This window comes from Pygoscelis adeliae, unplaced genomic scaffold, assembly GCF_000699105.1.
Source record: "Pygoscelis adeliae isolate BGI_AS28 unplaced genomic scaffold, ASM69910v1 Scaffold156, whole genome shotgun sequence".
Taxonomy (NCBI): Eukaryota; Metazoa; Chordata; class Aves; order Sphenisciformes; family Spheniscidae; genus Pygoscelis; species Pygoscelis adeliae.
The window spans coordinates 5,115,731-5,130,983 of NW_008825016.1; the positions used below are offsets into that span (position 1 = coordinate 5,115,731).

The following is a 15,253-nucleotide window of genomic DNA, read 5'->3' on the forward strand; positions in this document are numbered from 1 at the left end:
AACACAGATGGCAAAGCACATTGTTTTCACCTTGAATTCCGTTTCTTTGAATTGCCAACATTGCAAAAGAAAGGAGAAATACCTCCGGCTACCCCGCACAGCAGAACTGTAAGGAAATCCAGATCTTCTCAGGCGTAGCTTATGAGTTTAGTTTGGAAAGAACTTCAGTACTTAGCCAGTCTGTGCAGGAGGAACAAAGCTCTCCTGGACTGCTACCAATTTCTATCAGCTTTGCAACAAACCCCACACACCGCTCATGCTCCATCTTTCTCTGAGTTTCCCTTTTTGTTAGCTTGCTTTTTTAGCTGGCTACATACACTCTCTGAAAATAAATGTGACTACAAGCATATCCAATAACGGAAGCAAACACTCATTCCATTTTCTGTTATCTACTTACATTTTATTACAGACTAATATGAAACCATCTCATATTCATACTAGAATTATTTTAATTACTCGTGAGCAAACTTAAACCAGTCTTGAACGTTTATATTTATTGCAAGCAGATTCATGTCTCCTGCTTATATATTCTACATAAGGATCCAAAATGTGACTGAATATAAACAAGTTATATTTGGTTATCTACAGAAATAAAAGTTAAAAATAGCACTGAAGAGAAACTTTACAGTAATGTATTCACACACTGACTCTTCAAATCAGATAAATGAAGTATAGGATAATCTAAACGTTAGATTTGAAGGCTGATTTATTTTCAAATAAATGCACCTATAATTGTACAATTAAAAATAAGCGTCAGTATTTGGTGCTGATGACTACAGACATCTTTAATGTTTAATGCACAGATAACTACCCCCCAGCCCCCGTACAGCAACTTTCGCAGATTCTACTTTACATTAGATCATGAAAGGACATTTAAAATGCAATGTGTACGTAGCACAGAATTTATGCCAGAGACCACGCAGATTAAAATTCTGTGAGTTTTCGTAAGGTAAAAAATTAAAGCTATAGAAGCTGATTTTTAGATTATTCTGCAAAGTAGAATCACACACTTTTTCACTTTCGTAATACTTTCACAAACCATTAAAGCTTTTTTAACAGACAGTAGCATGAGCACAACGATCCCACTGGCTTCCAAAATAAAAGTAGTGCAGTTGCTCAATTAAGCTATTTTTTCCTTTTATATTTGCAAGCCAGTTGGGTCAAGACAAACAAGGCTAACGCAAGCAAGAAAGTAAACTGTAAGCTTTTACATTAAGTGGCTGAACAAACAATTACTGTACATGGTAAAACAAAAAAGATCTTTTGCCACAAGCCACTGCAGGCATATACGAACTTCAGTGGCTGAAAAGCTTGAAATACTTTCTAAGTCTTCACATACATTTGGTTAGCGCTTACCAGTTTCAAGACATTTATAGAAGCAGTTATGGAGACACTATGCTGTTAAAGCTGCAACAATTTAAACAAGGCAAATTAGGAAGTCACATAGATTTTTATACTTTTCCCCCTTTTTTTTTTAAATACATAAAAATCTGTCTCTTTTCAGTGTCCCATCCATAATAAAACATTCTAATTCATTTTGATCTAACTTCTACTTTTCCATCTTTGTATTGTCTGATCCATTCAGAACGAAGCTCCGAGTTAACACCTGCTGCAGTGGACTAGGTTTGCAGGGCGCTAGTAACGGGGACTGAAGCAAAAGCACATCAAGTGAAACCGAGTTGATGTTTTACGTTTTTTCCATTGAACGGTCTATTTCAGTAAACAAACGAACAGTACCAACTTTTAAAGGTAAAAGTATTGCTAAGCCAAAGCAGAAACTTCCACTTAAATTCAAGCATTCTCTCTCCTCCAAAAAATGACACGTTTAATGAGCATTTCCCAAGCACTTACACAGGTGTTTCAGCCTGAATAACACGGTCAATAATTTCTAAGTGCTGGGCAACACGAAGTTTGGAATGAACTGCTTTGTTAGTAGGCAGAACAGGAATGCAGCATTTTCAAAAACACCAAGCAAAACTCTCCTTATTTAAGGCTAAAAGATGGAACTCAGAAAAGTAAAAAAGCAGGAGGCTTTATAGAGTAAAAAAGCTAGCAGTAATAGCATAGCACTGGAAGTACAGCGCCCTAATCGCCGCTGTCACAAATACCAACAAAACATCAATAGTTTGGGTGAGACTGACAGAGCAAGAGACCTGTATTTCTGATTTGACATTCACTGGAATTTTAACATTCAGCCACAACTCCGCTCTAAGCTAAATTTAAGTGGCCAAAACTCATAGGTATAAAAAAAGCCTTCAAAACATATACTTAAAAAAAATAGAAATGGTGTGTTAACAAATGTATGCGTAAAACAGATTTATAAATAGCTACAGTATGAAAAATATTTCAGTGCAAAGGCAATTTTAAGATTTCTAAAAAATACATTACAAATAATTTGTTAACTACACACAAGAAATTTATCACTGCTACTGGTATAAAATTTATACCCATATTAACTTTTTAAAAATATATACACCAGTGTTTTATGTAGGGGACGGTTCTAACTGACCAACATTCAAGTCTGCAACGGCAAGTATATGTACACACACCCACACGCATATGGATGTATTTCAAAATGTTACTGCTATGAGGACGTTCGTTGAAACTTAAAAGTGCTACGTGTTAAGTGGTAAAATACCATCACCTGTGGTGCCCGCCATTAGACTTCTTAAAATTCTCTTATCTTTGGTATACTGAAAATTTCACAACTCCCTTTACAATCTCTGCTTGTCCCAGGGTGTTTTAATAGTATTTCACCATTTGTTTAATGTGAAAACCACTTGGGATATTGTGAGCAACATTTCCTAGTAAGTTGTTTTTTCTTCTATTAAAAAGTAAATTAGTAACTAAACTATTTTGCCTCTGTTTTTTTTTTTTTTAAACACAAAAAGGGAATATTTTTTCTCTGCCACCCCATTTGAAAGACAACTAACAATGTCTTGGCCAAGTCTTCCAATAAAGGCTGCAGCTCTGATTCCAAATACTTTGTTTTCACATTGAAATAAGTTGTTAGCTAATGTCCCCCCAGAGGTATCGAATGACTATGGTTATTAACCAGTTCTAACCACCAGGCTGAAATTGATTTAAATCAGATTACTCCTTCAGATATTTTTGCACCCCAAAATAAAACACTGGACTAAAGAAACGAGACAAGGACACAGCTAACAGTTGAATTAGTGCAAGGTAACATAAATGTAGCAGAGAAAACAGAAGTGCAAGTTGGCTGTCGTTCTTAAAGTGATACAAACGGAATCCTTGCAGTCAAACTAGTTTCTGTATCGCAACTATGGTTCAACTGTTAGTAAACAGCCGTGTGCCACCTCGTGGTTTGCTTGCAAAAGTTAACAGTTGTGTGCTTTGTAATACATCTACCAAGCCGATTAGCCAGTATTTAACCACACACACACACACAAAAGACCAAAATTAGGAGGATGAATCCAGATAGGAGAAGACGCTTATTTGGAAAAACAGCCGCCGCCTTCTTTTAAGGAAAAAAAAAAAAGTGTCAAAAAAGCTTCATCTGTAATACTTTCTGCTATGCATGTTTTACAGTCATGGGGATAGGAAGTGGGAACACCGGGTAATCTGCATCTTTGACAAATACACAAAGACCTTTCAGGCAAAACGCTTACATTCTGGTTTTGAGTAGATTTCAACACTGATGATATTTACCTATTTAACAGCCAACTTGACTTCATGTAGTGTGTACGTACTCTACACAAGGATCATTTTGCCTATCTTTCTACGGGGGAAAACTAACTGAAAACCAGACATAGCCCTGATTTGGCCACTTACAAGGAAGTGAACATTAGAGAGTGTTTCTTGAAAGCAGATTTGCACAGAGGAAACACCAGTTTGTTCTACAGAAAGAGCAAAGAAAGAAAAAGGACAAAGGAAAATCAGAAACAGCACTTGTTAAATATGCTTTAGGAGACTTTCATTGGAGATAACTGAGGTCATTGCTTCTGGCTGAAAATTAAAACTGTTCTCAAAATGTAGGTCACTGACTGAAACTATACACTTCAAGTAACAAAGAAAATGACTAAAGATGACAGAAGCGGTAAACGCACAGGAGTCTTGACACAGAACGAAGAGAATTTTTAGTGCTACCAGTCTCACAGTACCAGACTGTGCAGATTGTTCATTGCTCCAGTAGTTCAAAACATAAAAAGAGGCCGATTGGCCTGGAAGGGTTCATACTTCTAGCTCTTGATCCTGTTTGTCTGAACATTACCTCAGACAGCAAAAGCCACGTATAGTTTAATATATTTCTGTGACATGTTTGTTTCCTGAAAAAATAAACAAACAAAAATACAGTTTTTAAAGGCTTGACTTGGTGTTCTGTCATACAGACGTTTCCAAACCTGACCCACTGTAGCGGAGGCCTGCACTGGAACGGCAATGCTTATTTGAATAGCCAAAGACAGATGGAAGTACTGAATAATCAACACCTCTCCAGTGCGTAAACATCATTTTTTTAGAATGAGAATTAGACCTTCTTGCTGGGGAATTGCTGCAGTCGCTGCTCCTGTATCTTGGGCTTTTCAGACAGGCAAGAGGTGTGAATTCCGAGATGTGCTCCTGACAGTGCCTCGATGCATTCTGTTAAAAGGAAAAAAAAAAAACCCCAAATACACAGTAAATAGATGATTTCGGAGCTAGAAGTCTACAATTGTGTTATTTCATAGGGCCATTATGCCCTTGGTGTAATAATGCCTTTCACTGGATCAGCACTCTGGCTATTTGTTTCATGTAAAGGTGTAACCCCTCAGCTATTGACCACTTCCAACATGATTAGTTTTATATTAAGACCTACAGAACCATAATTTTACATATAATCTCTAAACCTGATAATGGACTCTTTAAAGAACAGATGAGGACACAGAGGACTGCTTTCAAGTTGAATTGTTTTAAATCAGGTTTATATTTCATTTTGCAATCTCTCCTGGCACATCTTTTTATCTCTGAACTTTTTTAGTCAGGATTTCTTACAGGGAATTTTAAGACAGAACAGATCCAAGTACTTTGCCCTGTACTTCCAAAGAGAGGGAATTCTTTACCGTCGGTTTGTGCTAATAGATGAAAGTTCCAGAGGTTTAATGCGCTTGCTTTGTACTTCTAAGCGGTATCTGATTTTGGACTTGCTTAGGTTACATTACAGGCAATGTATACTACACATAACAATACCATCTTGGTCTAATTGTCCATTAAAATTTATCTGTACCACACAATCACTCCGCACTCTGGCAGAATTGGCGCTTCCACTCAGGAAATACTCAGGACTACAGTAACACCATGGTGGCATGACAAGACCCTGGAAGATGTGCACAGACTAAAAGAAAATTAGCACAGCATTTTCCCCAATGAGTTTGTCTCATTCTTCTCACTAAACGCATACCCAATTTCCAGGTATAGAGGTATGGAGGTTATGTGACAGTATTTAAGATATAAATGCATTATAAGCATGATTCAAATCAATGTTAAAAATCACTCTCTCCATGAATACTATATAAGCCAGTTAACCCTTTATTCTTAATCGTCCCCTTCCTCCTTCCCTGTTAACATCAACACAGTAGCAAAAGGGACGAAATCACAAAATAAATATTAATGATGTAGCTTACAGAAGTTTGCCTGAGATTTAATATTACACTTTTAATGCCAATCACAAGCTTGAAACGCTACCCTTGCATAACCAAGAGCAATCAGAAAGCTCTCTTACAACAGTTACTCTTGGAAAAGTCAGCAAACTATACCAAACTGCTCACTAACGGTGGGGCCTGGATTCTTTTAAACACACATATAGACCAAACACCAACATTAATACAGGAAAATGTAGATAATCAGGTAACAGATTAGCAGACTTTGTTTTGGAAATGCCGGAGGGAGTAGTCATACACTGTATGGTAACTATTTTTCCTATTCTTCCAGCTAGAAAGTGAAGTATTTAGTTACCATACATATTTCTAAAAAGAAAATCCTTTTTTTTCCTACACATAGCTCCAAGGCAAGCGCTTTCAGTCTGCCATGCCTGAAGCTACTCAAGAAAGCTGGGGTTTTCTACTACTACTTGTCTAGCAGTCATTAAAAGTAAATCAAAAGCACCCCTCTACCACCTTTAAGCCCTGCAGCCCACACCAGCACATTACATTGCATTTGTCCTCTTCACATATTGGTACTCTGCGCCTTCGCTTAGTTCCTCATCTGCTGCTTTTGGGGTCAGGAGAGCGTGAAGGGACTGGAGCAGATACGGCATCCAGGTGGGAATATAGCTGAGTAAAAAGGGTACCTTCTTTCTTATACATGTTAGTGGTGTGGCAAGGAGACGATGTAAAGCAGAGAACTTCACTCTGCTGCCCCAATGCTTTCAGGATTCAGGAGCTTGCCACTCCCGGTGATGTCTCAGGTATCTGGCAAGACTACCACGCTTCTCTCTTGATCCGAGACAGCGAGGCAGCAATGCACCGGTCTATACAGAATACATTGCTACGGTAAATACTGTCAGATATAGAGCCCCAGTGTCGGGGCCCAAGGTCCTGTTCACCAGTAACTCCCTTCCTTTTGTACGGTTATCTTCCTGTTTTACCGCCTGCATTTGGTCTATATATGTATTCAAGAGCACGAGAGATGATGGATAAACTACTACTGTGTGAGAATTACTTCTGACTTTATGTATTCCATACCATGGTGTAACGCGAATACACTCTGCAATAACGACTGCAGTTCTTACAGAAGAAATGTCACACAGCACCTATACGTAACACAATGTATTCATAGGACTTTAACATGGGTATATTGATTCATTGTTTTGCCTTACACGAGTAAGTGTCTGAGACAAAAAGATCTTACCTGTGGCACGGAACATCTCTTGCAAAAACTAGGCTCTCCAAGTAAAACATAACGATTTTGTGTCAATATTGATACAGTACATCAAAAACTCTGGAGGAAACAGTTGATTTGTAAATAGCACAGTTCACCAATAGAAATTAATCCAAACTGGCAACACGTACAGTACTGTTACCTAGCTTTGATCTAATTATGGCTCGGAAGCTGAAAGGTTTCCTTCAAGAAGTGGCCCATCGCTGTTCGCCAGTGCATTTAGGGCTGTTTTATGTCTCATACTCTTCTGCAAGGATGAGGAAAAACAGTGAGACTCTTTGCTGAATACAAGAGGGAAACGTGAATGAATTGTACCATTTGGTACAAATGTAACTATTGTAGCAAAGTCCTGTAAGAAAGACAGATTTTCTGATAGATTTAAAAAGGAAAGCTTATCCAGTGTAAAACAAGGTTTCTATTTCTTGATCCTGAGGTTAATCCTTTGAGCCACTCTGAGGATGTTTTTAATTCCATTTCAAACTCTGTTAAAAATACTTAATCACTCCCAAAAGCATTTAAACTGTACCATGACTAAGTGCTGTGGGCTGTGTGTCCTGCCCCTCTGCCAATAACCTGTACTGAATGGGAGAGGTCCCCGTGATGTGATGAGGCCAAATCGATTCCAAATTAAGGAGCGGACGTCCCGCTTCACTGCTCCCCAGAACAACTGGTACACCGAGGGGAGCGCTGCAAACGGAGGCGATGGGGCCAAGGGCTAGCGGAGGCTGACTTACAGCTTAGTCATTACCCCGCGGGGAGAGAGAGGGCAGGGCAGTTACCAAGGTAACTTCTTCCCTGGGATTCAAATACTGCAACAGCAAGATCCATTTCTTTGTTTTCCACAGAAGAGGAGCCCAACACATGACAAAGGCCACGGTTTGCTGGTGACCAGTTTTCTAAGAGCACTGTGCAGTTGTTCAACAGCAGCTAAGCCCATTGAGGAACAGAAGAATGACGAATCCCCAGAGAGGCTTCCCCAGGCAAAAGAATCACTTTGGGTTTCCCCAAGCGCAGCAAAGGGCAGAGATCTCATAACGAGGCTGATGGGCCAATCTTGTGACTGAAGTGAAAGTGAAGTAAAAAACCATCAGTCAGAAGCGAAGAGAAAAAGAAAAATAAGTCTTAAAAAGGGATGAAAGCACAGAAGTTATTTACAGCTCAGAATCAAAACACCTGGCATTTCAGCTACAAAACATTCGGGACTGCTGAAACACTGTCAATTGCAGTGACAATTGTAAAAATGAAAAGAGGATAATTTAAAGTGAATTTATATTTTCCGTAACAGAGCTGCCGAGCTTCTGCTATTAACGAAAGAAGAATAAAGAAAAAGGAAATATAATCTATTAACGTAGATTGGATATATTAAAAAAAAACACCCCATAGCTTTTTAAAAGTAAAGGCTGAAAGAAACCTCACAGCTGCGCAATTTCCAGTTAAAGCACAAAATTCAGCTTGTTTCATTGAGCCGAAGAGTCACTGGGACTACAGGTATAAGAAACGAGCAGATTTTGACCGAAATTACCAAAAGGCAACAGATTCCTCCAAAGCTTTTGCAGAATTAATGTTTTAGCCCAAGAAAGACAACAGTTCACATGTGTGCGTGTACATATATAAATATACATGCACATATATATACATATATTTGTATGTACATATGTGTATGTATACACACACGTATATGTCTCTGTGTGTGTCTCTCTCTCTCTCACTGAAAAGCTCTCTCAAAAAAACCCAGAACTATATCTGGAATGTTTAAAAACCTCTGAATGATAATGATGGTAAACAATCACCCACCACACACTGGAGTGACTCTCAAATAATGGAAAAATTTAGAAGCATAAGATCTGCTTCAAAGGCTTCATGTGATCTTACTGCCTGAGGAGAACTAATTTAGTAACCTGGGAGGTGGCTGCTAGTCCTATGTTCATCTTTTCAACTGTTCCAGAAGCCCTTTTATTACAAAGAAAGCAATATAGCTTACAGGAATGCAGTAAGTTTAAAAATAATTGTTTAAAAGCTCAGTTCAAACCAATCCTAAGGCACTTAAAAGCCAATTTTAGCCAGAATTTTCAGTAGTGAAAAAAACTTCGTGTATTTTCCCTGTGAATTATATAATTACAGTCATTTTTATTGACTATACATTTTTGAAGGGGCAAATAAGGAGGAAATGTATTTTTTATCTTAACCAGTTAAGAAATAGAGATATAAAATCTGCAATGGAAACCAACAGTCTCCTAGTATTAAGTCAAAAGGAGTTTTCTTGCAGATTGTAGGGAAGCAAAGATTTACTAGCATTTCTTCTACTTTTACATTCAATTAAATGTCATTAATTCTGCATATTGAGCTGTTTCCTTTCTAGCAAGAGCCCAGAATTTCATAAAGTAGAATATAAGGAAAGCTCAGTTTGAAAATGCAAGCTGGAAATAACTTCCGAATAAAAAAGTTGCGTTTTCTCCTATCACAGCAGAGCAGATATATTAACATATGCCAAAAATCGCTTAAATGACTTCCAGTACCACATTTTCTGTATTATGCTAGTAACATCAGCATAATCAGAATTATCACTTCCTTGTGTGGCAACTATTCCATTTACTCAGGTACAATGCAAACATGATATGCGTTCACCTACAGATATACCAATGATTAAAATGGGGATCTAAGAATCATAGATTCTTGAGGCAGAAACATTACGTAAAATTCAGTAACAATAGTGACAAAAATGATAGTGATGGATTGTGACAACGATTCATAGAATCTACAGAAGGAAAAAACTATACTAAAAAGTATTCTTCAAAATATAGTTGATGTGAATCAGAAATGGAGATAATGAGTATGGTAAATAACTTCTGATGATAAACTTTTTACTGTCCTTTGAATGAAATGGCCAAGCATGCAGAAAGGCAGAAAAAAGTCACCTTTTATTCCATTAGAAACTTAGACTGCTTGAAGTCTGAGAAAGCATAAAGATGGTGGACTGCTCAACAGAAAGGCACTGATGTTTAGTCTGATTTCCCCAGAAGATTGTAGGAAGTAACCGTGCACATCATTTACGTTTAAAGCAAGGTAGCAGTTATTTAGACAAAGCGGATTGGAAGACAGGAAGAAACAAAGAGAGGAAAGAAGAAACACAAGGAATATATCTGGTTAAAAGTCAAAGATTTTCTACTAAATATTAAAAAAATGAATATTGCCTGTGTTAAGTCCAAAGTCTGCTTTACAATCGATTCATTTTCCAGTGCTAACATACAACGTCAGTAAGAAATGTGGTAATACCTTTGTTTGGGGCTTTTGTTTGCTAGCTTGCTTCTTTGCATTAACCCTTCCTCATTCTCTCTCTTTAGACTTTTAAATTAAGCATGCAGGACCTATAGCGAGATCAACTTCTTCCACAAGTAGCATATATGGCAGAGACATATCTATTAAAGGTATCGAAATAGAAAAAACGCTAAATGCTGCTCTGCCCGGGAATGCTTTTCTGCTCTCCTTTATTCTTTCCTGTCCTCCTGAAGTGGGGCATTTTCACAACTGTACATTCAAGGAATACAAAACAATGGCAAGGGGGTTTACTTTGCAGATATGAGAGAATAATTTTTTTACTTTTGCCAAGGGGGAAATTTTACTTTCCTTGGAAATAAGGTTCTTTTATTCCTTTCCTCTTAATGCAAAGTATATTCTCAAATAAATATCAAAATGCTAACTAATCCCTACACACAGAGTTGCTGGTAACTCCTAACAACCACCCTACCAGGGGTGGTTGACGGGCGGAAAAAAGCAAGGGCAATAACATTAAGATCCAGGTTCAACACCTCTACTGTCCTTCACCTTCTAACATATAGGAAAGTTTGCTGGGGTCAAAAATACAGGTAAAATTTTCTGTTGGGGCTGGTTTGATGGCCCCAGAATAGTACCCTGCATCCCACAGAACCTGGCTTTCCTTTCAGCCTCAGGAGAGCAAGTCTTTGTTTACACAATAGTTTCTCCTTTTGGGCTTATCAGAAGAGAGATGACAATAGGTTTTAAAATACTCTTCCCATTGGCACAGCAAGGCACGTTTATGTAGAGATAATGTATCATAACAGGCAAAATGTAATTTGAAATATGAAAGAGGAAATAATTATTAATAGAATATGAATAAGTTTTACGAGAGGTGTTTTTGTTACAGCATCAGTATAAAATAGTTTGCTAAGGAAGTATTATAACGCACAGATCATGCAATATGAATGTTAGCATGAGTCTACTACATATGCCTTACCAACATACTATATATTCATCACATTCATTTTAAGTGTATAAATTCTAGATTTATTCAATAACAAACACACACGCAGTTGTAGAGTCCCTTGGTATAGGATTGCAACTGCTTGTGCAAATCCTACTTTACAGGGGATTGCAATAAAATCACATGCTCCCTTCCTACCGGTTTTACTTTGAGCTTAGCTTATTTTAGCTGGTTTTCCATTTTAGATAACTATGCTCAGCTTGCACAGTAAACACTAAAATGTCTACATTAGAGTTTGATTTACGCAGTAGAACGACTTGGTATGAAAGATAATTACTTCAATTCAGGGGTGCAGGCAGTGCCTCTGAATACGCCACAACAGCAGGAACACTGCTGTCCAGGCTGATGTTAAGTGCCTCCTACCTACCCTCACCAAGATCCCAATCCCCTTACCCTTCTTATCTCCTCAAATCAGGAATCATGTTGAGCCATATGCCTGTCTCCCACCATCCCCATCAGCTGATTTCCCCGTGGTTGCTGGTTGAGAGGCACGGGGGTTGCCCCAGGGTTCAGGTAAATACCACCATGTAAATAATCAGCAGCTTCTTTCACCATACCACTCAGAAGTGGCTGGTATACAACCAGCGATATACACCACAGGTGGGGAACCTCTGTTCTAATCTTGCCTCTAAGCTTGAAAGAGGTCTAATTATTAGAGACTTGTGATACAAAAAACTAACTTCCCAATGAAAAAATTTTTTACCTGGATTCTTTCTGTTGCCGTAGGCCACAACTGTCTGCATAAGACCTTCTTGAGAACATCTGGAAGAAGGCTGACAGTTATGAGCAGAATTATACCCAGCCACGCAGGACCACTAGACAGCATTTGCATGAACACATAATACATCCTCTGATAATTGAGAAAAGGCCTAGTAGGAAAAAGATTAAATAGGTATCACACTTCAATACACAAAAGAAAGACCGGCAATGTTAGACATAAAAATTATGACAGTGATGAAAGACTCCAGGTTCAACTTCCCAGTTTGTGGGAGTTCATCCATCCCAGTTTTCTCAAAAGGAGATCTAAACACGCGCTGACTAGAGAGAACTACTTTCCTCTTGTCTTCCAGGCTGCAGGAAATACCATGCTGTCCTCCCTCCCATGCTGCCTCTCCCTTACAAAGATAAACTAAGTCACATTCTTACCCTGTTTATGCTCTTCCACCTACTCCTTATCTGGCCCCAGATATTTTCCACCTTTCTTCTCAGTGTCCCACCCATCATTTCCCTCCTCCTTCCCAATGCACACTCATTTGTGTGTATCCTCAGAGTAAGGCTCATTGACCGCACCTTTTTTCATACCCCTCAAGCTCCCCTAAGCATCTCTGACAGTTTCACGTTATGCTCCCTAACCTATTCACCACATTTTTATCTGCCCCTACTTTCACTGCCTTCACTTCCATGTTTCCCTCTATCTCCATGGCAGTTGTCTGGTCATTAAAATGCCATCGTCGTATGGTAATGGGAACCAGAGGCCATGTTTACTGAGAGCAAAGATCAACGGACAGTTTGTAGTAACACTGCAGTGTAAAGCCCTCCTACCAGTAGGGCAGTTTCTTGCTAGTTTCTAAAATTTGACAGACATCTTTGCATTCTAAAAAGGTAATTAAGTTAAAATACACTGCTGCACATATATAGTCACATCTCTAATACACAGCAAGGCTGGCTGGAAAACATTAGCAGGGAAAATGTCACTTCTGCAAACTGTTTTCATTCTGATGCTGAAGAAACTGAGATCTGATCTTACTGAAAAAAAAAAGAAGAGGCTACTGAATATCCAAGGAGTTGACACGTGGTTACTCATTTGCAAAGGACACACTGAAACACAAATCCTTACTCCAAATTAAATGTCACCTTAACCACCATGCAACAGTTAGGCTCTACTTTCTCTCAAAATGTTTACTTATATATACAAAGTAGAACAGTTCCAACAGAAGAGGTTAGAAAAGATAACCTTGTAACTGGGCACTCTACAGATGAGAAACACAACTTCAAGTTCCTGATGGCAATCAGGCATAGTAAGAACTTGAACCTGTTTCAACTTGATCTCCTTCCCCAAAATTTCAGTTTCAAGTACGCACAATTTTTTAACAGAGGAAAAAAACCAAACATGCTACTTGCAATCAGCTATGTACAAGAGTTATACTCCTTCTTAAAAAGCTTCTTACGAACAGAAGGACAAGTAGGTGCTCAGACATCTACGGTAAATCTATTCTGCTAAATAAGGGAGCAAATAATGCGCTCAAAAACAGGGCTCCTGGTTATCCACACAACTTCAATGTTTGTTCCACTCCCTGGCCCTAGTTGAGACTGCTACAGCTAGTTCCCTCTAAGACAAGCCGAGTGGATGGGTGGCTAGCCCCAAGCCGCACAGACATGACCTACTCTATGACATTTTGCCTCAGGTAGACAGGCTCAGCTACTTGAACCAAGCCTTGGACTGCTTTTGACTGATACTACTGAGATAGCCCCAGTGGCAGTCTGAGGTCTGATATTCTTCTCTAAGAGTATTTTAGCAGCTGTTGGGTGAAAGAAGAGCTGAGGATTTTGTAATTACCATTACTGATGTGTTTAAAATGTGACTGCTATTGGGAGTTCTGCAATACATAAAAGCTAAATTTAATTCTGTTTGGGACAAAAAAGTGAAATACGCGTATAACAACTTTGTAACAACTGTTTCTGGAAGAACATTTGCGATGCAAGTTATATTAGCGTTCATACCAAATAATTCCTCCCCAGAGCAGAGAAAAGATAACGTAGAACACCAGTGACCCCCAGATCATGAAGTGATTTATCCACGTCCAATAGTGTGTATCTAGTGCAAGCTGAAAAAAAACCAAACGAGATTATATGATGTTATTCGTATCTAGCAGCAACAGAATACTCAGATGAAATAAAATGACATCCTTTGAAAAAAGGGAAGGATTCTACACAGAATTAGCTAAAAAAACATTTTTCAATTTCGAGCACAGTTAAGGCAGCACAGATAGAATCATAGAATCATTAAGGTTGGAAAAGACCTCTAAGATCATTGAGTCCAACCGTCAACCCAACACCACCATGTCCCTAAGCACCTCATCTACATGTCTTTTAAATACTTCCAGGGATGGTGACTCTGGCCACCCTCTTCCAATGTTTAACCACTCTTTCAGGAAAGAAATTTTTCCTCACGTCCAATCTAAACCTCCCCTGGTGCAACTTGAGGCCATTTCCTCTTGTCCTATCGCTGGTTACTTGGGAGAAGAGACCGACACCCACCTCGCTACAGCCTCCTTTCAAGTAGTTGTAGAGAGCAATGAGGTCTCCCCTCAGCCTCCTTTTCTCCAGGCTAAACAACCCCAGCTCCCTCAGCCGCTCCTCATAAGACTTGTTCTCCAGACCCCTCACCAGCCTCGTTGCCCTTCTCTGGACACACTCTTAACACCTCGACGTCCTTCTTGTAATGAGGGACCCAAAACTGAACACAGTATTCAAGGTGCAGCCTCACCAGTGCCAAGTACAGGGGCACGATCATAGCCAAATCTGTATTTAAACTAATTTAAAACTGTATTTAAACTAAACTAATACAACAATGTATGGTCATAGAGAGAAACCGATATAAATAAGCAGCAATTCGAAAACAAGCTCTAAGAAAGTTTCAATGGATAAAATACAGCATACCTTACCTTCAATGTAACCGTGAATACAAGCACAGTAAATACCAGTGTTCCAAAGGTCCAGTTTCCAAACATCTATAAAAAATGGTCCAAAGCAGTTATCTGCAGTTATATCGTTCACTACTTTGTGAATTGTCCAGAATAAACCTCTTAAAGCTATGTATCGCGTTGTATCAGGAGCTGACACTTAAGCAACAGCACTGAATTCTTACATGATCTACCCCAGCGCAAATTGTTCTGGTTTCTTGCCCTTGTGTGTACACACCTCAGATTTCACACAGACAGGGAAAACCCACAATCAATGCACTCAACCTAAAGTTCACAAATATGTTTCTTAATAAAAATGAAGTGTAGCGCGGTTAACAAATCACTGAAATTTACAAACAAACTGCAGTAATTTCATCAGTCTTTTTGGAAATCATCTTTCCTCTGATCTCCCTTC

At 38.8% G+C, this 15,253-nt stretch overlaps 1 protein-coding gene across 1 annotated transcript in view; it reads right to left on the reverse strand.

Annotated features, from left to right (window-relative positions):
- Positions 1 to 2,923: 2,923 nt before the first annotated feature.
- ATP11A (ATPase, class VI, type 11A) overlaps positions 2,924 to 15,253 on the reverse strand; it is a 143,340-nt gene continuing 131,010 nt past the window's right edge. The window contains exons 27-30 of the mRNA XM_009326312.1: positions 14,821 to 14,886; positions 13,877 to 13,980; positions 11,859 to 12,024; positions 2,924 to 4,602 (exon numbers count right to left, since the gene is read on the reverse strand). Coding sequence (XP_009324587.1) covers positions 4,345 to 4,602; positions 11,859 to 12,024; positions 13,877 to 13,980; positions 14,821 to 14,886 — 594 coding nt within the window. The 3' untranslated portion in view covers positions 2,924 to 4,344. The remainder of the gene's footprint in view (positions 4,603 to 11,858; positions 12,025 to 13,876; positions 13,981 to 14,820; positions 14,887 to 15,253) is intronic.